This window comes from Antechinus flavipes, chromosome 3 (assembly GCF_016432865.1).
Source record: "Antechinus flavipes isolate AdamAnt ecotype Samford, QLD, Australia chromosome 3, AdamAnt_v2, whole genome shotgun sequence".
Classification (NCBI taxonomy): Eukaryota; Metazoa; Chordata; class Mammalia; order Dasyuromorphia; family Dasyuridae; genus Antechinus; species Antechinus flavipes.
In genome coordinates, this window is record NC_067400.1 from 514940908 (window position 1) to 514962298 (window position 21391).

General features: G+C 41.7%; 1 protein-coding gene across 4 annotated transcripts in view; it reads left to right on the forward strand.

The window, feature by feature from the left end:
- Nucleotides 1-21391, forward strand: part of CEP164 (centrosomal protein 164) — an 85763-nt gene that overhangs the window by 55471 nt on the left and 8901 nt on the right. For 3 of the 4 annotated variants that reach the window (XM_051987046.1, XM_051987047.1, XM_051987048.1), the window contains 8 exons: nt 7809-8018; nt 9912-10043; nt 12009-12225; nt 17590-17667; nt 19116-19247; nt 19650-19772; nt 20694-20837; nt 21285-21368. In XM_051987046.1, coding sequence (XP_051843006.1) covers nt 7809-8018; nt 9912-10043; nt 12009-12225; nt 17590-17667; nt 19116-19247; nt 19650-19772; nt 20694-20837; nt 21285-21368 — 1120 coding nt within the window. The remainder of the gene's footprint in view (nt 1-7808; nt 8019-9911; nt 10044-12008; nt 12226-17589; nt 17668-19115; nt 19248-19649; nt 19773-20693; nt 20838-21284; nt 21369-21391) is intronic. The other variant, XM_051987049.1, reaches the window with a different exon arrangement.

Here is a 21391-nt window from a genome sequence, read left to right on the forward strand (position 1 = left end):
TTTCTCTTACAATATTATATGAAATTTTTATAGGAATCAGGGTCCTTTTCACTAGTTTAGTATATATATCAAGTATATATATATGTGTGTGTGTGTTTATTTTTCCAAATATATATTTTATTTTAACAGTATTTTAGCCAATTACATATAAAGACAACTTTTTAAGTGTTTGCTTTAATTTATTTAATATTTTCTCCCACTTACATTCAAAACAAAACAAAATTTTTCACATTTGTTTTTAAATTTTTTGAGCTCTAGATTCTTTCTCTTATCCCAATCTATAATTAAGAAACCTATTATGAAGTTATGCAAAACATTTCTATAAAAGTAAAGTTGTGGAAAAAAACTATAAATTTCCCATTCTGATGAAAATAAAAACCCTCAAGAAAAATTAAGTTTAAAAAAGAGAGAAAGTGAGGTAGAGAGAGAAAGAGAGATTGCTTCAATCTATATTCAAACACAATCACTTCCATCTTTGGGTATGGATAGGATTTTTCATAATAAGTCATTTAGAGTAAGTGTGGATGATTGTACTACTGAAACTACAAAGTCGTTCATGGCTGGTCATCCTAGAGCATTGCTATTACTTTCTATGCAGTACCTTTGCTTATGTTCATGAAGGATTTTTCAGGTTTTTTCTTTTTCTTGAGAGCATCCTGCTCATCATTTCCCAAAGAACAATAATATTCCATCATAAGCACACACCATAGTTTATTGAGCCATTCCCCAATTGATGGGCAACTCCTCAATTTCCAATTGTTTTGCCCTGAAAAGAGAGTTACTATGAATATTTTTTTTATATATGTAGATCATTTTCCTTTTTTTTTTCCCTGAATCTCTTTTGGTATTCATGCCAAGTAATGATGTTGTTAAGTCAAAGAATATGCATGAATTTATAGCCCTTTGGGCACAGATAATATCTTTTGATCATTTATCATTTGGGGCATGGCCCTTTTTTTTTTTTTTTAAATGAATTTGACTCACTTCCCTCTGTTTGAGAAATGAGGCTTTATCAGAGAAACCTGCTTTGAAATTCTTTTTACAGTTACTGTTGCTAACTGTATTTCCCTCATTTATTCTCTTTTTCCTTTCACTCTGTCCCTCCTCAAAAGTATTTTGCTACTGACCACTCCCTCCTCCAGTATATCCTCTCTTTTATCACCCTTTTTCCCTTTCCCATATCCCATTCCTATTTACCATATTCCTCCTATTTTTCTGCAGGATAAGATAGATTTCTATACCCCTGTTGAGTATGTATGTTTTCATCTTTGAGCCAGTTCTGATAGAATAAGGTTCACTCTCTCAGCTCTCCTCACCCTCTTCCCCTCCACTGTAAAAAGCTTTTTCTTGTCTCTTTTCTAATGGCAGATGATTTGTACCATTCCACTTCTCCCTTTCCCTTTCTCCTAGTACATTTCTCTCTCACCTCTTAATTTCATCATTAAAAAAAAGATATTATCCCTTCATAGTCAATTCATACTTGTATTCTCTGTCTATATATACTCCTTGTAATTGCCATAATAATGAGAAAGTTTAATGAGTTACAGGTATCATCCTCCCATGTAGGAACATAAACAGCTAAACCTTATTAAGTCCCTCATGATATCACTTTCCTGATTACCTCCTTATGGTTCTCCAGAAAGTATTTGAAAATCAAATATTCCATTCAACTCTGGTCTTTTCATCACAAATGCTTGAAAAACCTCTGAAGGATTATACTCATTTTTGCTGGGTAGGTGATTTTTGGTTGTAATCCTAGCTCCATTGTTCTCTAGAATCATATTCCAAACTCTCTGGTCCTTTAACGTAGAAGCTGCTAAATCTTGTGTTACTCTGATTGTGGCTCCATTAGAATTGCTTCTTTCTGAATGCTTGCAATATTTTCTCCTTGACCTGGGAATTTTGGAATTTGGCTATAATATTCCTGGGAATTTTCATTTTGGGATCTCTTTCAGGAAGTGATTAGTAGATTCTTACAATTTTTATTTTCAATTTACCCTCTGGTTCTAGAATATTAGGACAGTTTTCTTGATAATTTTGTGATAGATGATATCTAGCCTTCTTTTTTGATCATGACTTTCAGGTCAACCATTAATTTTAAAATTATTTCTCCTGGATTTATTTTTCCAGGTCACTTGTTTTTCCAGTGAGATATTTAACAATTTTTCTAATTTTTCTTTTCTTTTCTTTTCTTTTCTTTTTTTTTTTTTTTTTGGTTTTGCTTTATTGTATCTTGATTTCTCATAAAGTCATTAGCTTCCATTTGCTCAATTCTAATTTTTAAGGAATTATTTTCCTCAGTGAGCTTTTGTACTTTCTTTCCCAATTGGACAATTTTGTTTTTTAAGGCATCTTCTTCTCATTAGCTTTTTGCATTTCCTTCTGTACTGCTCTCAATTCTTTCCTATTTTTTTCTTTATCTCTCTTATTTGATTTTCATAATTCCTTTTGAGCTCTTCCATGAGCTGAGACTAATTCTTATTTATCTTGGAGGTTTTGGATATAGGAACTTTGACTTTGTTATCATTTTCTGAGTGTGTGTTTTGATCTTCTTTGTTACCATAATAACTTTCAGTGGGCAGAAACTTTTTTTGTTGTCTGCTCATTTCCCTAGCCTATTACTCTGCTTTTAACTCTTTGTTTAAAAAGTAGGGCTCTTAAAACCAGGAGATCATTATATACCTCAACAACGATACTGTTTGAGGATGTATTCTGATGGAAGTGGATCTCTTCGATGAAGAGAGCTAATCAGTTTCAGTTGATCAAAGATGGACAGAAGCAGCTACACCCAAAGAAAGAACACTGGGAAATGAATATAAACTGCTTGCATTTTTGTTTTTTTTTCCTGGGTTATTTATACCTTCTGAATTCAGTTCTCCCTATGCAACAAGAAAACTGTTCGGTTCTGCACACATATATTGTATCTAGGATATACTGTGACATGTTCAACATGTAAAGGACTGCTTGCCATCTGGGGGAGGGGGTGGAGGGAGGGAGGGGAAAAATCGGAACAGAAGTGAATGCAAGGGATAATGTTGTAAAAAATTACCCTGGCATGGATTCTGTCAATAAAAAGTTATTAAAAAAAAAAAGAACACTGGGGAAAAAAAAATAAACCTGTTTGAATTAAAAAAAAAAAAAAAAAGTAGGGATCTTTCTTCAGGGTGGAGAGTGCACTATCCCAACCTTCAAGTGTTTTGTGCAGCTGTTTTCAGAGATCCTCTAGGAATCTGACCATAAACACTCTTTTCAGCACTGGAGCTGTTAGGTGTGTCCCTGCCCCACTGTAGCGGCAAGGTCTAGTGTGCTAAATCAACAGAGTTCTATTTTGCTGATGCTCTGGCCTGCAGTTGGAGCCCGGACTACACTGAGACTGCACACTGGACTCCCATCCCATTGCCATAGATTCTTTCTACTGCCTTTCTGAATACTCCCTGGTATTCCTGGGCCGAGAGGTCCAGAAGTTCTAGCATTATTGTTGATGCTGGAGTCCGGGCTGGGACTGGGGCTGGGTCTGGGATTGCACTGGTGCAGCCTGCCCTGGGATTATGTTGCTAGGCTCCCACCCTATTTCTACAGACCTTTTCTGCTGACCTTCCACATCCTCTTTGATGTCTCTGAGTTGAAAGATCTGGAACCATCAGCACTGCTGCTGATTCAGAGATCGGGCTGGGATGGGTTCAGGGCTGGGTTCAGGGCTAGGTGCAGGGTTGGGTCTGGGGCTGTGGCTGTGCTAATGCACTTGCCCCAGAACTGCATGCTGGACTTCCACTCTGGTGTCACAGGACTTTTCTGCTGAGCTTCTAAATTGCCTTCAGCAAGAAAATATTCTATTCCATCTTTGATGCTTTAAAATTTGTTTAGGATCATTATTTAAAGGGATTTAGAGCAGTTTGGGGAAAGGTTGGGCGAGGGTTTGCCTTTCTTTTGCCATCTTGGCTCCATCCCCTGTAAAGACAACTTTTAACATTCATTTCTTAAAAATTTTGAGTTCCAAACTTTTTCCCTTCCTTACCTCCCCTTTCCCAGAGATGGCAAGCAATTTGATGTAGGTTATATATGTGCAATCATGTAAAATATATTTCCATATTAGTCATGTTATGAAAGAAGATATAGATCAAAACTATATCCCCCCCAAAATAAAATGAAAATAGTATATTTCTATAACCTCTGCCCCTGCTACCCTCCCCCCACCATATCCACATATCATGTTTTTCCTATCCCTGCTAACTTTTCTGCTTTAATTCTGCTCCATAACTTGTCTTGCTATTGCTTAACCTCTCCCCACCCATCCCTTCCTTGTCTTCTTTCTTCTTTCCTCACCATCTGCTTCTCCATTCGCCCATCCCTTCCTTCTTACTACTTTATAGATTTTGCAGGGTGTTGTACCCTTCATGGTATTTATGTAGTGTTGCCTATTTAACTCATTCTTGATATGAGTAAGTTTTCAGACTCCATCAGTTTTTTGGTTTTTTTTTAAATGGATGTGTACAGCATTTTCATTGTGAATCCTTTGGAATGGTCTTAGATCATTCTATTGCTGAGACTTAAGGCATTCAATTTATCATGATGCAGCATCTGCAAAATATATTTCAGAGTAGGCTAATGAGATGACGCAGTGACCATCCAAGCAGATTCTGAGTATCTTTCTCATGAGTGGAATGAGCAGGGAGGGCCAGACAGAGCCCCTAGGCTTAGGCTGTTCTTCTCAATCTAGTTGAGCTATAATTCATTTGCCATCCCAGCATAGCTGGCTGCTGCTTAGCATCTTTTTGTAGTATCTCAGTTAGGTCAGATGTGGGGCATTTCTATACTTTCCCTAGGACCTACCAACTGGTCCTTTCCTAGACTCTTCTTCAAACCCTATGACTTTCTTGCTAGTCATCTTCAAAGATTTTTTCTTCTGGAGATATTGAGGGCAATGACTGGCTGTCCCATTAGGATGGTGCAATATATTCCAGGTTCCCTGTAGATCTTGCTGAGCTGAATAAGCCAGAGACCAGAAAGCTCAGGCAGAATTAGGCAACCATCAACAATAGCATGCCCTGCGTGACAGGAGGTAGAGAAGAGAGGATCTTCTTTGGAATCAAGTAGAATCCTATTTTTCAGCATCCTTTGAGATATATTCTGGACAAACAATCTCAGTTGAAACACACATGTACAAGTTTATTTAGTCCAACCCAGTCCTGAACAATAATCCTTCCTTAGGATACTTCATGAGCCTTTCTGAGTTCTCTAGATAAAAACCTCCATTGAAGGGCCATCTGATATCTTTAAGGGCAATCCAATTGTAGTTTTAGGTTGCTCTGCTACTTAAGAAGTATTTCCCTACAGCACCTAAAATTTTAAGATCTTTCCTTCCATTCATTGCTCTAAACACTTTCCTGTGGGGCCAAAGAGTATAAATCTTATTCTTTATTTCTTGCACTTTAAATACTTGACAGCAGCTTACAGGTTCTCCCTGAGTCTTTTCTTTAGATTAAACATCCTCAGATTGCTCAGAAGATCCTTAATTTGCCATGTATTCTAGGCCTTCCCTTGCCTAGTCATGTGGTCCTCTAGTTTGTCAATTTTCTTTCTAAACACAATTCATATATAGTGCAGCTGGGTAGTGCAGAGGTTAGGTTATTAGTTGTAGGAGTAGATTTTGGCTTGATGTTAGGTAACACTTTCCTACCAGAGCTATCTGAAAGTGAAATGGGCTGTCTTGGAGATAGTGGGTTCTCCCTCACTAGTTGTAGAAGACATTCTTAGTTGGGCTGAATGGCCTCTGGGGGTCTTTTCTAATGATGGCTCAGATTTTGTAATGTGGCTCTGACATTGCTTATGGTCTCAGATCCCTATTGAAACGTTTCCTGAATCCAGACACTGAGGAAAGAGGAAGACTAACCAGAAAGTAGCCCCATATACCCTACATATTAAGGTATGCGAACACACTTGTATTTGCAGGCTCGTTGCACACTGGCACTTTATCTGATACTTCATCTCTTCTGCAGCATCTGTCCCTGGAGCCCCACATAGTTAGATAGCCCACAGGGGAGAGAAACATTAAAAGGTACCATCTCAGGAAAAAATGATGCTTTCAGCCAGGATTGGAAATGAGTTGGAGAGTTGATGAGGCGGAGAGCTGCGGGGAGAGAGAGGCTGTTTCAGAGGGCAGGATTCTCAAAGGAGGAAGGTGGCAACAGCAGCCCATCTGACATCCGCATTGGTAGGACTTGCCAGGGCAATCAGACGAAGCCAGTGTGTGTGAAGTGGGCCAAAAGAGACTTGAGAAAGAGGGAACCTGTGCTGTAACCTAATACTACTCCATGGTTTTGGGAAATCAATCAACAAGAATCTTAATGATTTTAGCAAGGAGATAATATAGTCCTATCTTGCTCCTTCATTCAGGCATAAAGGAATCCAAGTTATAATTTCTAAGCCCCTCAGATACCATTTTTCTCCTGCTATTCTGATCTGTCACCTCCCATCTGTTGTGTTGCTGGAGCTGAAAAGAGGAAAAATGTGATTCTGAACTCCATGCTTTCTAGTATAACCCACAAGACTTATGTTGAGCATCTTCTCTGACATTGACAGTTGATTTCCTTTGGTCTTTTCACTTTTTTCGTGGGTGGCTGCTTAGGCCAACTTTGAGCTATCCCTTCATCTTGAGACTGTACTTAATGAGGTGTGACTAAAAAGTCAAGAAACTGGTTTTTATAACAAATGAAATAAACAAACAAACAAAATGAAGCCAAAAGGAGCTTATCTTGATCCTTCCCACTGAATCTTGTCCATATTCAAGGTTATAAGGTTGGAAAAAAACCACTATTCACATCCAGAAAGCAAGAAACCCACAGTGGTTTTGATGTATAATTTCTGATATTTCTGTAAAAAAAAAAAAAGTTACCTGAAAATACCTTTCTCATTATGCCAGCTTGTTACTGGAAGTTCCCTATAATAGATGTGGTCTGGGGTGCCACAACTCCCTCTGCCTAGAGAAATGGCTGGAGTGTAGTACTGGAGATCAGAAGCGTGGATTTGAATTCTGGATTGGATATTTGCGAGCTGGGTGCCCCAAGGCAAGGAGTCATGTAATCTCTCAAGATTTCCTGCTGTAAAATGAGAGGGTTGGACTTGATTGATAACCTCAAAGGTTCCTTTCAGCACAAAATTTGTGATCTTATGATCTCCTGCATTAGAAAAGGTTTTCAGCCAGAATCCCCTTTTCTCATAAAGGTATGAGAAATTCCCTGAGCAATGATCAGGGAAGCTTTAGAGTTCTGGGAACTGGGCTGTATTCTTTATATTGGGGAAATATTCTCCTGTTTTTCACTGGCTTTTTATATTACAAGATAGAGAGCAGTATTGGGGGACTATTTTCAGCCTAATGATGTGAAACTCAAATAGCATATCTCCCATGTAGAGAGGGGAAACTAGCACTGGGTTATCTAGGGGTAAGATTAGCTACGGATAATGCTTTTCTCTGCCTTCCCTAGCTACCAACCTGCCATTAAGGGGTATGTATGTTAAGTTTTCTGGGAATCAAAGATGTACCATCTTGTCAGCCACCTTTCTGATTGTTCCTAGGACCTTGATATTTTTAACAGAGAACATTATAGATCAGCTGTTCACCAAGTTGATTTATGTTTCATCTTCAGACGTGGGAGATGTATTTTTGTTCTCTATGTGCATTATATCTCATATATGTATCTATGTGCCCTTATAATATGGCACCATTTTTTTATGTTGTTTCCATTCTATAGGCTAATAAGGGTCCATATGTTATATCATGTAACAATGTGCTCCTCTCTGCCTTTGATTAGAGTTGTCCCAGAGCCCATAACCCTTCAGAAGCAGCCCTTAGAAGATTCCCTAAAGGTCATAGAAGAGAAGACAGCCCAGGATCTGGAGCAGGAGCGGACACGATTGTTAGAGGACCGAAGACAGAAGATGGAGCGGTTGCAGAAGGAACTGTGTCAAGAGGAAGAAGAGGAGATGCTGAAACTTGAGCAGCAGAAAGACAAGTCCCTCAGGTCCTGTTCCTTCCCCTTGGGGAGGAAGACTTCTGGGGTCTGGTATTGAGATGATAATGGCAGTAATGCTCATATGTGAGTTGCCATGTTTCTTTTCTTTAGACTAGAGTGATACTTAGGTTGCTCTTGTCCTGGAAAAACTCAAAGAATCCTAGATTTGGACCCCTAGAGGTTATTTAATTCAGCTTTTACCTGGAGCATGAATCTCCTCTACAAACGTTCATTCAGCCTCCTTTTGACCTTTCTTTCTTTTTTGACCTTTAGTAACAGAAAACTCACTCCTAGTGGAGTTCATTTTGGATAGCTCTGATTGTTCGGAAGTGTTTCCCTATATTGTCCCAAAAATTCCTCTGTAATTTCTACCTAGTTCTGCCCTTTAAACTCAAGTAGAATAACAAATTAAGTTCCTCTTTCACTAATAACCCTGCAGATAACATGAATTTTGGGTCCTCTCATTATCCTGCTCTTTCTTTGTTTTACCTAAAATGAGGGACTAAAAACTGAGAATTGTATTCCAGATATTATCTGACTAGGTCAGGGGTCAGCCTATCACCCTACCTTGTTCTTGACGCTGCTTTTATTATTGCCACCATCGATCACATTAACTCCTCTGGCTGATATGCTTCAGTGTTGATTCATTGGAAGCAGTGGTGTAGATAATCCCAGACCATTTATATTTGGCTTTGGATTTGATTCTGGTTCTTTTGGCAGCAGATTTGCCTTAATCATTTTATTTTGCTCAACCCAATATTAAAGTGAGCTTGAATTTCCTGAGCATAAACTAGCTGACAATGAAGAATCCAGGCAGCTTTAGAAACATGTTATATAAATTGGAAGAAGCCATTAAACAATCAAAGGCTGTGATCTAAAAATCAGATAGTCCATAGGTAGATAATCAAGAGTTGTCTATCTTTAGTTTGGGATGATAAAGTTTTGGTATTAAGCAGCCAGCATTCTACCTTTGAGACAAAGGGGTATCCTCCAAATTATCCTTCCTTTCCTCTTGCCAAAAATCAACAGAAGAAAAGAGCATAGCCTCAGTTGGAAATCATTAATGACTGTTAAGTTTGCGGATCAGCCAATCCTGCAGGCTTACAGCAAAGGCCAATTGATAGCAGAGGAAATAAATTTAAAGTCCTTGCAGCCAACACTTCTTTCTTTCTTTCTTTAAACCTTTTATTTTTCAAAACATATGCATGAACAATTCTTCAACATTAGCCCTTGTAAAACCTTGTGTTCTAATTTTCCTTCCCTTTCCCCATGTCCTCCCGTAGATGACAAGTAGTCCAATACATGTTAAACATGGTAGAAATATATGTTAAATCCAATATATGCATATATAAATATAATATTCAGTTATCATGCTGCACAAGAGAAAAAGTGAAGCAAAATAAAATGCAAGCAAACAACAACAAATAGAGTGGAAATGCTACAGTATGAACCACACTCAGTTCCCATGGTTTTCTCGCTGGGTGTAGATGGCTCTCTTCATCACTGAACAATTGGAATTGGTCTTAATCATCTCATTGTTGAAGAGAGCCACGTCCATCAGAATTGATCATTATATAATCTTGTTATTGATGTATACAATGATCTCCTGTTTCTGCTCATTTCACTCAGCATCAGTTCATGTAAGTCTCTCCAGGCCTCTTTGAAATCATCCTGCTGATCATTTCTCATAGAACAATAATATTCCATGACATTCATATAGCACAACTTATTCAGCCATTCCCCAACTGATGGGCATCCACTCAGTTTCCAGTTCCTTGCCACAAACAAAGAGGGTTGCCACAAACATTTTTGCACATGTGGGTCTCGTTCCCTTTTTTAAGATCTCTTTAGGATATAAGCCTAGTAGAAATATTGCAGCAAATTCGTTTATGTTTCTTTCAGGTTTCTGAGAGAGCAGCTCAAAAAAACAGCTGAGGAAGAAGAGGCTCGAGTAAGGGAAGAAGAGAGTCAGAAACTTTCTCATCTCCAAGCTCAGATCCTAGCCAGTACAGAAGCACAGGAGAATCAAATTAGGTGGGGATTGTACTATGAACTTCCTAGACTCCTTTCAGAATCTTGCCTCCTATTTTACAGGATAAATTGGGATCATATGCCATGAGCTCCCTCTTTTCCCCTCTTCTTCATCTCCATTACAGGGTGCCTTCTGCCCTTTTCTCTTCTTTCATCCCTTACATGGTACTTCTTACCAAGACTGAGGCTTCTTCTTGCTCAGGTGATCCTATTTCCTCCAATTGTTCCCTCTATCATCCCTGTTCTCTCACTTATTTTTACTGTCTCCCTGCCTACTACTTCTTCTGTACTGTCTTAAAATCATGCTTATGTATCCCTTCTTGTCAAAAAAGCTCAAAACCAAAACCTGCTCACTTTGATCCCTCCATTCCTGCTACCTGTCATCCTATATCTCTTCAGACCTTTGTGACTAAATTCCTTGAAAAGGCTATCTGTGATAGATGCCTGCATTTTTTTCTCTTCTTACTCTTCTTCCCTTACAATCCAACTTCCATCTTCATCATAACACTCCCTCATTCCATGCTCTCTCCAAAGTTACCAGTGATCACTTAATTGCCAGATTTTCCTTAACCTCTCTGCTTGCAGCAGCCTTTGACACTGTGGATCACCCTCTTCTTCTTGAAATTCTCTTTTCTCTAAGCTTTCAGAACTCTTATTTCTCCTTCTCAATCTCAGTTTCCTTTGCTGGGTCCTTATTCAGAACATGCTCTCTTACCATAAGTGTCTCTTAGGGACCTATCATGGGTTCTTTTCCTCTTCTCCCTATATACTACTTAACTTGGAGATCTCATCTGCTCCCATGGATTAAATGACTATTTCTGTGCCGATTTTCAGATCTACATCTTCTGCCAACTTCTCTGTTGGTTTCCAGCCTCACAGCTCTTAACTACCTTTCAGACATCTTGACTTGGATGTCTAGTAGATATATTAAACTCATTGTGTCCAAAATTGAACTCATTCCTAAACCTAATTCACTTTCCTTTTACTGTAAAAGCCAATACCATCCTCCTAATCCCTTTGGCTTCCTAGCAGTCATTTTCATTACCTTTCACCTCTCTCATAGGTATTCTGTTACTAACGTCTGTCCATCCTAACTTTGCTGTTAACATCTCTCAAATATGGCCCCTTCCTTCCTCTGACACTGCTGCCACTCTAGTGCAGATCCTCATGCCCTAATACCTATTCTAATGTGGTAGATCTGCTGCTGGTGGATCTGCTTGCCTCAACTCCTCCCCATTACAATCCATCCCCCGATTCAGTCACTAAAGTAATTTTTCTAGACTAATAGATCCACCCATGTCATCCCTCTTCTCAGTAAACTCTAGTAGCCTCCTGTTATCTCCAGGCTGAAGTACAAAATGTTCTGTCATTGAAAACTCTTCATATCTTAACTCCCTCCTACTTTTCCACTCCTCTTACACCTTACTCTCCCATTCTCCCAAGTTCTCTTCAATCTAGTGAGACTAGCCTCTTCACTGTTCTATGAGCTAGACACTCCATCTCTTGGGTCTGAACATCCTCTCTCTCTCTCTCTCTCTTTCTCTCTCTCTCTCTCTCTCCTGTACCTGGAATGTTTTCCTTCCTCTGCTTACTAGCTCCCCTGGCTTCCTAGCTCCCCTGGCTTCCTTTAAGTCTCAGCTAAAATCTTTTCTCCTAAAATCTTTTCTTGGCCCTTTTTTAATTCTAATGTCTTCCCTTTGTTATTTCCTATTTATCTTGTAAATATCTGGCATGTTTTTATATATTTGTTCATTGTTCTTCCCCCCAGTTAGATTGTAAGTAGCTTGAGGACAGGAGATGTTTTTTGCCTCTTTTTGTATCCTGAGCATTTAGCCCAGTGTCTGGAACAGAATAGGTGCTTAACCCATCTTGGCTGATTGATTGAGTGATTGAGAATGGAATCTTTAGTCTTGGGAAGCTCTGTCCAGTGGTGCTCACGGCTATCCCTTTGCCTTCTTGTCTCTCCAGGGCAGAGCATGAAGCTTCACTGAAGAAAATAAGAGAAGACTTGGAGTCACTGCAGCGGACGGAGTGGTCTAGCCTGGAGCAGAAAAAGAAGCAGGTGTTAGAGAGGCTTAAAGAGGAAATGGAGGATAATGAAAAGAGAGAGAGGGTCCTCTTGAAAGAGGAGAATGAAAAGGCCATGAGTCAGCTGAAGGAGAGACTGGAAGATGAAAGGAAGGAGGTGTGTATGTCTAACTAGGGACTCTTGGATATGGAAACTCTTATGCTGCTTGCCCCTGGAATTGCTCTTGGTTCACTTTGTGAGAAAGTGTTGTGATCTAGTTCAGATGGATCTGAATCGGCCCCACGTTGGGCGCCAAAATGTGGTGAGCTTTTTCTTCTCAAAGCTCAGCCAGGTGATAAAAGTTCAGATCTTTTGTTATCTCCAATATAGCCCGGTTAGCTTAGAGGCCTATCTCTCTGCTTGGTTCCAAGAACTCCCTCTGAATGTCGCCAAACCCAAAGGTTTTGTCCTTCAGCCTCTGCCTCTGCTTTCTTCAGCCTCCAGCCAGCTCCACTCTTCATCTCATTCCAGAGAAATCTCGACTTGTAGCTTCTTCACTCTGAAGAACTTCCTCGACTGGCCCATTGAAGCTCTATTTATGCTCAAGAGAGGGATTGTGGGTTTTCTCCCATAGTGCTCTCTGGCCCAAAGAGCTTCAAGGGAGGTGTGAACTCATTGAACTCCAATGAGTAAAGGTGTGAACACAAGCCTTGTATTAATTAGTTCTACTTAGTACCTTGTTTCAGGTTCTGCCCAAAACATCTTCTTGTAAGATTAGATCAACTCTAATTAGTTAGCAGTTAGTAAGGATTCCAACATCTCCCCCTTTCTTTTGTTAGATGAAAACACCAAAGGAAATAGGAAATCTAATCAGATTAGTGGGTTTCTGAAGGGGTACACATAAATCCATCAATATGGGCCAGAACTTTGTAACCGATATACATGGTATACATAAATCCATCAATATGGGAGGCATTATACATAATTTACATAAGCACATAGCAATATAACACAGGCTAGTAGTAATGTAACAACATGAATCAACCTGAAGATTTACACATGTCCATAAGTCCTAGAAATAGTCCATAAGCAATCCATTGTTCATTAGTTCATGTGCCAGGAATCTAATAATTCTTGTAAGCTCTGAAGTACTGCAAAAGATCTCATCAACAATTTTTCATCTCAGGGAACCCAATGATTCTTGCTGGTTTTTCAAGAAGTAAAACAGTTTCATCTTGTGTTAGGAAATCCAATGATTCCTGAAGCTTTTAAAAGTCTTTTTAACAGTCTCATAGTCAGCCATCTGATTCTTTCTCCATCTGTGGAAATATAAGCAGATCCTCTTCCCCAAGCAGTTAATCTAATTCCCTTCTATTTACCAAATTTGGGATTTCTCCTCATCATCTGGTAATTACATTGGAGTCATTTGCATTGGATATTGTCTTGTTGTCTTAAAAGGGTTGTATTCTCCCCAACTGTAATCCTGATTGCTTTTCTGTTGGTTGATGGCATCAGAGTTCTGAATTTCTAAAGTCTCTCTGGGTGTAACCTCAGCTGCTATCATGCCCCACCTGTCCTTTGATTGATACTTTGGAGCTGGGCCTTGCCTCTCCTTCCTCTGGGTCAATATACATTTAGAGGCCCAATGAAAGCCTCGGTTACATTTTGGACATGGGGTTTTGAGTTTTCTCTCACCCTGTCTTCTCACTCTATCTCCATTTCTACATTGGGCTCTTAGATGTCCAGCTTTTCCACATTGAAAACATCGACGAGTTTCTCTAGAATTCCTTTGCCAAGAAGGACCTTGTCTTTCCATGTTCATCAGAGTTTGGGTATAATAAGCATTTGTGCCCACTGTGGCACAGCGTCTTATGATCTCCTCCAAAGGAGCATCTTTGTTTAGCCCCCATATAATTCTTTTGCAAACCTCATTGGCATTTTCCTTAGCCAAATGTCTAGTCATTATTTCTGTTGCTGCATTATCACCAATGGTTCTTATTACAGCTGTTTGTAAACGTCCCACAAAATCTGCAAAAGGTTCATTGGGATCTTGCTCTATTTTTGTGAAAGCATTATTTCCATCTTTCTGTCCAGGGAGAGAATTCCAAGCTTTTATTGCAGCCTTAGAAATTTGCTCATACACTGTTATGGAATAATAAATCTGTTCTGAACTCTCTGCATACTGACCTTCACCAGCTAGTTGGTCAAAAGCAACTTGTACAATAGCTCCTGTTTGCCTATTGCATTGGGCTTGAATCCTACATAATTCATGAAACTCTGAAAGCCACAATAAATTTTGTCCCGGTTCAAGACATGTTTTAGCGATGGATTTCCAGTCATTCGGGGTTAAGATTTCATAAGACAAATTATCTAGTAACATCTTCACATAAGATGATGTAGCCTCATAAAGAGTGCAACCCTTTTTCAAATCTTTAATTTTTCCCAAATTAAAAGCAGTGTATTTTCTCTCTTTTTGACCTGAGGAGTTGAGCTCTTCAATCACAGGATATGCATTTATAAAATCAGATATATCTTCTCCTTCAATTTTTGCCTTAATTAATGCTTTTTCTAATCTTGTTAAATTCTGCTTTACAGGAGAAGCTGACTGTGTTTCTGTCTCTCTCCCTCCCCCTTGTTCCATTCATGAAGGGTTAATTGAGGGGGGAGGGTCATGAGATGTGGAATCACCTAATTCCTCCTGCTGTGAAGTATCATACTCAGAATTGTAATTAACTCCATTCTCATCTGATCCGTCCTCCTTTTCACCTAGTAAAGTTGGCACTTCTTCCTCCTGTACTTTCCTTTTCATCATTCTATCACTTAAATAACTTTTTATAGCCAATTGTATTACATTATATGTATTAATTATTGAGTTAGGCCCATTTTTATCATAGAATTGACAAAGATCCTCTCCAACCAATTTCCATTCATTTAGATCTAATTCCTTATCAAGAGAGAAACAAGGACATATGTCCTTTACAGTTTATAAAAATTCAGTGATTTGCTGTAAACTTATAATTAAACTTTGGCTTTCCATAATTTTGACAACGCTCTCTAAACATTTTCCTTGAACAGAAACAGGCTGTTTTCTAAATATCTGTCCCATCTTAGGTGAAATTCTACTTTAACTCTTTTAACAAAATTTCTTTGTTGTACTCACTCTAATTTCTGGGTCAAGAAGACTTTTCCACTGGATCAGGATCAGAGGCTTTTCCACTGGAATCAGGATCGTAGCTTTTCCACTGAAATCCACTGAGTGGGGGGAGGGGGGGGTCTGTTAGCCCCATGTTGGGCGCCAAAATGTTGTGATCTAGTTCAGATGGATCTGAATCGGCCCCACGTTGGGCGCCAAAATGTGGTGATCTTCTTCCCAAATGCAACCAGGTGATAAAAGTTCAGATCTTTTATTATCTCCAGTATAGCCTGGTTAGCTTAGAGGCCTATCTCTCGCTTGAAAAATGTTGTGATCTAGTTCAGATGGATCTGAATCGGTCCCTGTTCGGGCGCCAAATTGTGGTGAGCTTTTTCTTCTCAAAACGTAGCCAGGTGATAAAAGTTCAGTTCTTTTATTATCTCCAATATAGCCCGGTTAGCTTAGAGGCCTATCTCTCTGCTTGGTTCCAAGAACTCCCTCTGAATGTCGCCAAACCCAAAGGTTTTGTCCTTCAGCCTCTGCCTCTGCTTTCTTCAGCCTCCAGCCAGCTCCACTCTTCATCTCATTCCGGAGAAATCTCGACTTGTAGCTTCTTCACTCTGAAGAACTTCCTCGACTGGCCCATTGAAGCTCTTATTTATGCTCAAGAGAGGGATTGTGGGTTTTCTCCCATAGTGCTCTCTGGCCCAAAGAGCTTCAAGGGAGGTATGAACTCATTGAACTCCAATGAGTAAAGGTGTGAACACAAGCCTTGTATTAATTAGTTCTACTTAGTACCTTGTTTCAGGTTCTGCCCAAAACATCTTCTTGTAAGATTAGATCAACTCTAATTAGTTAGCAGTTAGTGAGGATTCCAACAAGAAAGAAAACAGGTTTGAGGCTCAGGGCCCAGGTCAGGGTAAGGAGGAAAACCAAACACTCGTCTTCAGAGGTTGGAACAGAGCATCTGGAGATGGGTGACTTTGGACCCCGGCAGCACCAGAGGCCCAGAAAGGTTACCCTTGGGAGTGATGGACTTTGAAGCAGCTGGAGAGTTCTTCCCTCAGAAGATGGGGTGTGAGCTTGTGACATTAGCCACAGGTGTGCCCTCATGAATGGTGGCACATCAGAGTTTGGGAAGAAATAGCTTCATTCCATGATGATCTTTTATCCACTTTAAGCCTCATCCACCTTTAACTAGAGCAGCATCTTTTGGGGAGTTCTTCCTTACTTTTGTCCCACTGGGGTAGGCAAGATGATCTCTTATTAGAGAGAGCCTCCTTGGCACATTTTTGTCCCTTCTTTTCTTCTCCCTTAGCCAATTAATATTCCCCTCAAATAGATATTAGAGTAAGTAGAAGACTGGAAGTTTGGCTGTACTGGGGGGTAACCCCGGCCAAATCACTTAATTCTCAGTGCTCTGGTCTGGGACTTAAACTTTTTCCATTTACCAACTCCTTTTCACCTGAGAAATTTGTATGTGACTCCAGATTATATATATAAAATAGGTATATAAATCATTTACTGATAATAAATCATAATTTTGTGACCTCCATATTCAGTTTTGTGACCCCATATGGGATTGCAAACCATAGTTTAAGAACTGGAGCCCAAGCAACTCTTTTAAGAGAATCTGATGGTGAGCAGATACTAGTCTGTATTTGGAGAGGAACTTTCCTCATTTAGAATTCCCAGTACTAAAGAAATCACAATGTCCCAGCCACCCAAAATGACAAGTTCTCTGAACCTTTACAAAGGTTTTTCCAGGGACTTTGGCAGTTGATTAAAGGAAAATGAGCTCTAAATGGCAGCAATACCCAAAGCTTTGGACCTTTTGCGAGATTTGGAGCTGAGAGGCGCAAGGAGATTAGTGACTTATTTTTTTCATGCGATTTTTTAAATTCAAGAGAGAGATCAGTTTGACCATAATCCTGCCCACAACTAAGAAAAGATAGGGAGTCATGATGGCTTTTTGGATGCTTGCTTGATTATAAATTATAGAAATTAGAGGAATAATTTCAGAAAAACAGAGAATCATGTGTGATTCTTTAGGCCACAAATGTATTACTGTTAAATTTATATGCTATTGACCATTTAAAAAATTGTGATAAATAAATAAAAGATCTTATTTGGTCTTCAATATAATTTTATAAGATAGCAAAAGTAGTCTTAATCCTATTTAACAGATGAGGCATTAACTATTTTATCCGTGATCATATATTTAAATAATTGTAAGAGCTGGAACTCAAATTTAGGTCTTCTGACTCCAATTCCAGGGTTTTTTCTAATATACCATCAGCCAATGGGAAGTGGTTTGATGGGGTGGTTTATTTTCCTTAACAGCATCTAGTTAAGAACCCCATCTGCCTATACTTTCTTACTGTTCTTTGTTGCTTCCCCCTCCCCAGGCCATGGCAGCGCTGGAAAAAGAGCATGCAGCTAACTTGCAGAAGTTTCGCACCTCAGCTGAGGAGAAACACCGTGAGGTGAGACTCTTCCTCAGGACTGCCCACCCTAGTGGGCTAGCTTAGAGGCGGAGGGAGGCTAGGGGAACATGCTGCCACAGAACCCACTGGAGAGCTGTTGGATACTGGTCACAGTTTAGGTTGGCAAAGGAGGCCCCATCAGTGTCCATTTCTTCGGGTGTGCTCACAGAGCACGGTCTCCTTCTTCTTCCTCTCCCCATATTCATTTAGTTGTCAGGTTATGTTGGTTCTGGCCCCCAGCACCTCCGAGGATGCACGCCTTCCTTCTCTCCCCTCTCACTGCCACAACTTTAGGGAAGTCCTTCTTACCTCATCCTGACTACATTAGCATCGTTTCTTGTTTTTCTTGCTATTTTTTTTCTCCTTTCCATTCTGTCCTCCATATGGTTCCCAAAATAAACTTTTAAAGCCCCAAGTCTGAATGTGTAATTACTGCTTAAAAACCTCTGAGGCTCACCTCTAGGATCACACAGAGTCTCAGCAACCCAGCATTTAAAGCTCCCCCAGGCTGGCTCTGGCCTGCCTTTCCAGATATTTCCTGCAACGACCCTTCACACACATTGTCCTCCAGCTGAACCAATCTCCTTGTTCTGCCTTGAACTTGGCTTTCCACCTGCCTTCCCCGTCCTTTCAGAGGCTTTCTCTGCCTTTTCCTTTTAGCATCCTTAGCTTTTTAAGGCTTCTCCACGCAAGTGCCACCTCTTATGTTTCCTTCTCCCCCAAGCCTCTGACTTGTTAGAGCCCTCTCCAGTGTTGCCATCTGCCTGTGGAATGTAAGTGCACAGTGGGCATGTGTTTATTGTATTTATTTTATACTTATTTACCTATTTGTTGTCTTTGCGTGGTGGAAGTAAGCTCTGTAACAGCAGCTGGTATTTGTATAAACTTGTTTAAGGTCTGCACAGTTCTGCACAAATATTATCTCAGTCCTCACAACAACTTTTGGGGAGTGGGTGCCATTATCATTCCATTGTACAGATGGGAAAACCAGCTGATGGAAGTTAAGTGGCCTGCCCGTGTTTATAAATGAGGGTGTGGCTGAGCCAGGATTTGAATCCAAGTTTCCCTGATTCTACCCATAGTGCCCGCCAATTCCCTCACATCTCTTGGAGGTGAGGACCGATGCATTTTGCCTCCCCAGCACCTATTTCAGTGCCTGGCAGATAGCAGGCACTTGATAAATGGCAGTGGCTCCATGGGAGCTTAATAGATGTTGATGAGGTAAGCCTGACCTGAAGGCACTGCCAGGGTCTTCATTTTGCCATTGGTTTAAAGTTTAGAGGCTGGGTAGCCAGGCTTTACCCATTTTACAGATGAGGAGACCAAGACTATGAGGAATTATTTAACTTGTCCTGGGTCACACAGAGAGCAAGTTGAGCAGCTGGGGTTTGAGTCGAGTTCCTCCAAATCTAGCATCTTTTTCTTACAATTCTCTGCTTCCTTCTCAGGTCATTGCTGGTCTGAAAAAGCAGATAGAGGATGCCCATCGGAGGGAGGCAGCCCAGCTGCAGGAAGAGCTGAGTCAGGCAGAGCAGAGAGTCCAGCAGAAAGCTTACCGAGTGACGGAGTTCGAAAGAGAGGTGAGGGGCGCTCTTGGCTGCCCCAGGGGCTGCTGGGGAGGGAGTGGTCTCTCCGGCTGCCAGAGCTGAGCGCCTGGCAGGGAGCACTCTCCCCCGCCAGCTGTGCCTTTCCTGCTGCACGCATCTGCTCTGGGTCTCCCAGAGACTGCCCTAAGGGTCCCCCTCCCTTATTCTGTGGCAGGGCGGTTCTAGGAGGAGACCTGGGCCCGAAAGGCCTTCACGATGCTCACTCTGACAAAGCTAGGTTTGGGATACACGGACCAATTTTCAGACTTAGTCTCACTGCTCCCTTTCTCCCTGGAAACTCCCCTGCTTGCAGAAGGCATGTCTGTGTGTCTGTGTCTATCTGGGCCTCCGATCCTGCCCAGTACTGCTGCTTTAGTCTGTCTGGGTCCATTGCAGCTCAGCGACCTGCTGAGGGAGAAGAGGGAGGATGTGGAGAAGGACCACGAGCGGAGGATGGACAGAATGAAGGATGAGCACCAACAAGTGCTGGCAGAGACCCGGGCACAGTATGATGAAGAGGTAAACCACCTGCAGCGCCCCTCGTATGGGGCAAGCGGCCTGGAACGGGCGAGGCTCTGGGACTGACTGCAGGAGAACCCCAGACAGGTGGTGGAGAGAGAAAGACCTGGGAGGACGAGCAACGTGGTCATGCAGGCGGTGCTTCTGGAGCCGGGGCCAGCCTGCCTCCTGTCCCTCCTCAGTCTCCTGCCTCTGGGCCTTCCCACTGGCCTCTGCCTCCAGGGCTCTCCCATCTCAGGCTCGCCTTGGGTCCCCCTGACCTTCTTCTGGGCCCATCTCAGATCTTGCCTTTCCAGGCCTGCTGATCCCCCTCTGAGATGGGACTGTGCCAATCTTTTATGTGCCCAGTGATTGGTCAGAGTTCTTTATCTGCTTGTGTCTGGATTCTGGGTGTTTGTAACTTAGAATAAGCTGGCTGACCAGTCTGTCGGGGGTGGGCTGCCTCCAGGTCATAGGGAGCACACACTTCGGGGGGAGGGCTCAAGTAGAGCCTCAACAACCACTTCTAGCTGTGTTTATGTATGAAAATGAGCATGCTGGTCTGAGTGGTGCAGTGTTCATTCAGTTCTAAGCCATATGAATCTCTCAGTGAGTTATGGGCTGGAGATCTTGAGTGACAGGGGGAGAGGGTATGGGCAAGAAGACATGTTTGGGGCATCCAAGGGGTGTGCATGCGCGTGCGCATGTGTGTGTGCACATGCATGTGTGGGAGTAGGAGTGGGAAATAGGCTGAAAAATCCAGCTCCTTTCTCTTTGACCTTCCCCTTCCCCCCTGTCGAGAAGGGCTGGCTTTAATGGTATTTAGGAGGTCACTGATCTTATTTGTCCGAGGTCGGGGGCAATACTGTGGCCCATGTGTCTACATGTCTGTTCTGATACTGGGACAGCTCACCCAGCCGTTCCTCTTGGTGCCTCTGGCAGGAAAGGAAGCAGCGAACAGATCTCCGGACAAACTTGACAAGTGAGATGGAGCGTCTGAGGCGATCCCACGACCGGGAGTTGGAAGCCATGCGGCAGGAGCTGGAAAGGAAGCTCAATGAACTCCAACTCCGACACCGAGAGCGGGTGAGTGAGGGGCCCTGGAGATGCAGGGTGGAGGGAGCCCCCCCTTCCATGGCTGTGCTAGGCTGGGCAGTCATAGGCGCCTGGTTAAAAGCAACGGCAGAGCGGTTTCTAGAGGAGGCATTTCCGAACCACTTTTCCTACTTTGGGCCTGCGATGTTTTCTGCAATTTAATTCCTCGATCAAGGGTCTTCGAAATACTTGGCCCTCCTCTGCCCACACTGGTAGAAGTATGGAGGCAGAAACTGCTTCTCTTTGGTTCAGTTGGGAAAAGGGTATGACGGGTTTTGATAGCGGTGAGGTGGTGGGAGGAGGGACCATCAGGTAAAGTCTAGGATTCCAGCGTTTGGGGAGCTCCACGATCCCAGTCCGCCCTCCTCCCCACCCCCCGCCCTCAGCTTCACGTCATTGCTTATGTCCCTTGCACCATTATTTCCATCTTCTGTCTAGGAAAGGAAGCTCCAAGATTTAGAAGCAGAGCTTGAAAGCAGAACTAAAGACGTTAAGGCCAGATTGATCCAACTGGATATCCAAGTAGGTGGCTTGTGGGGGGCAGA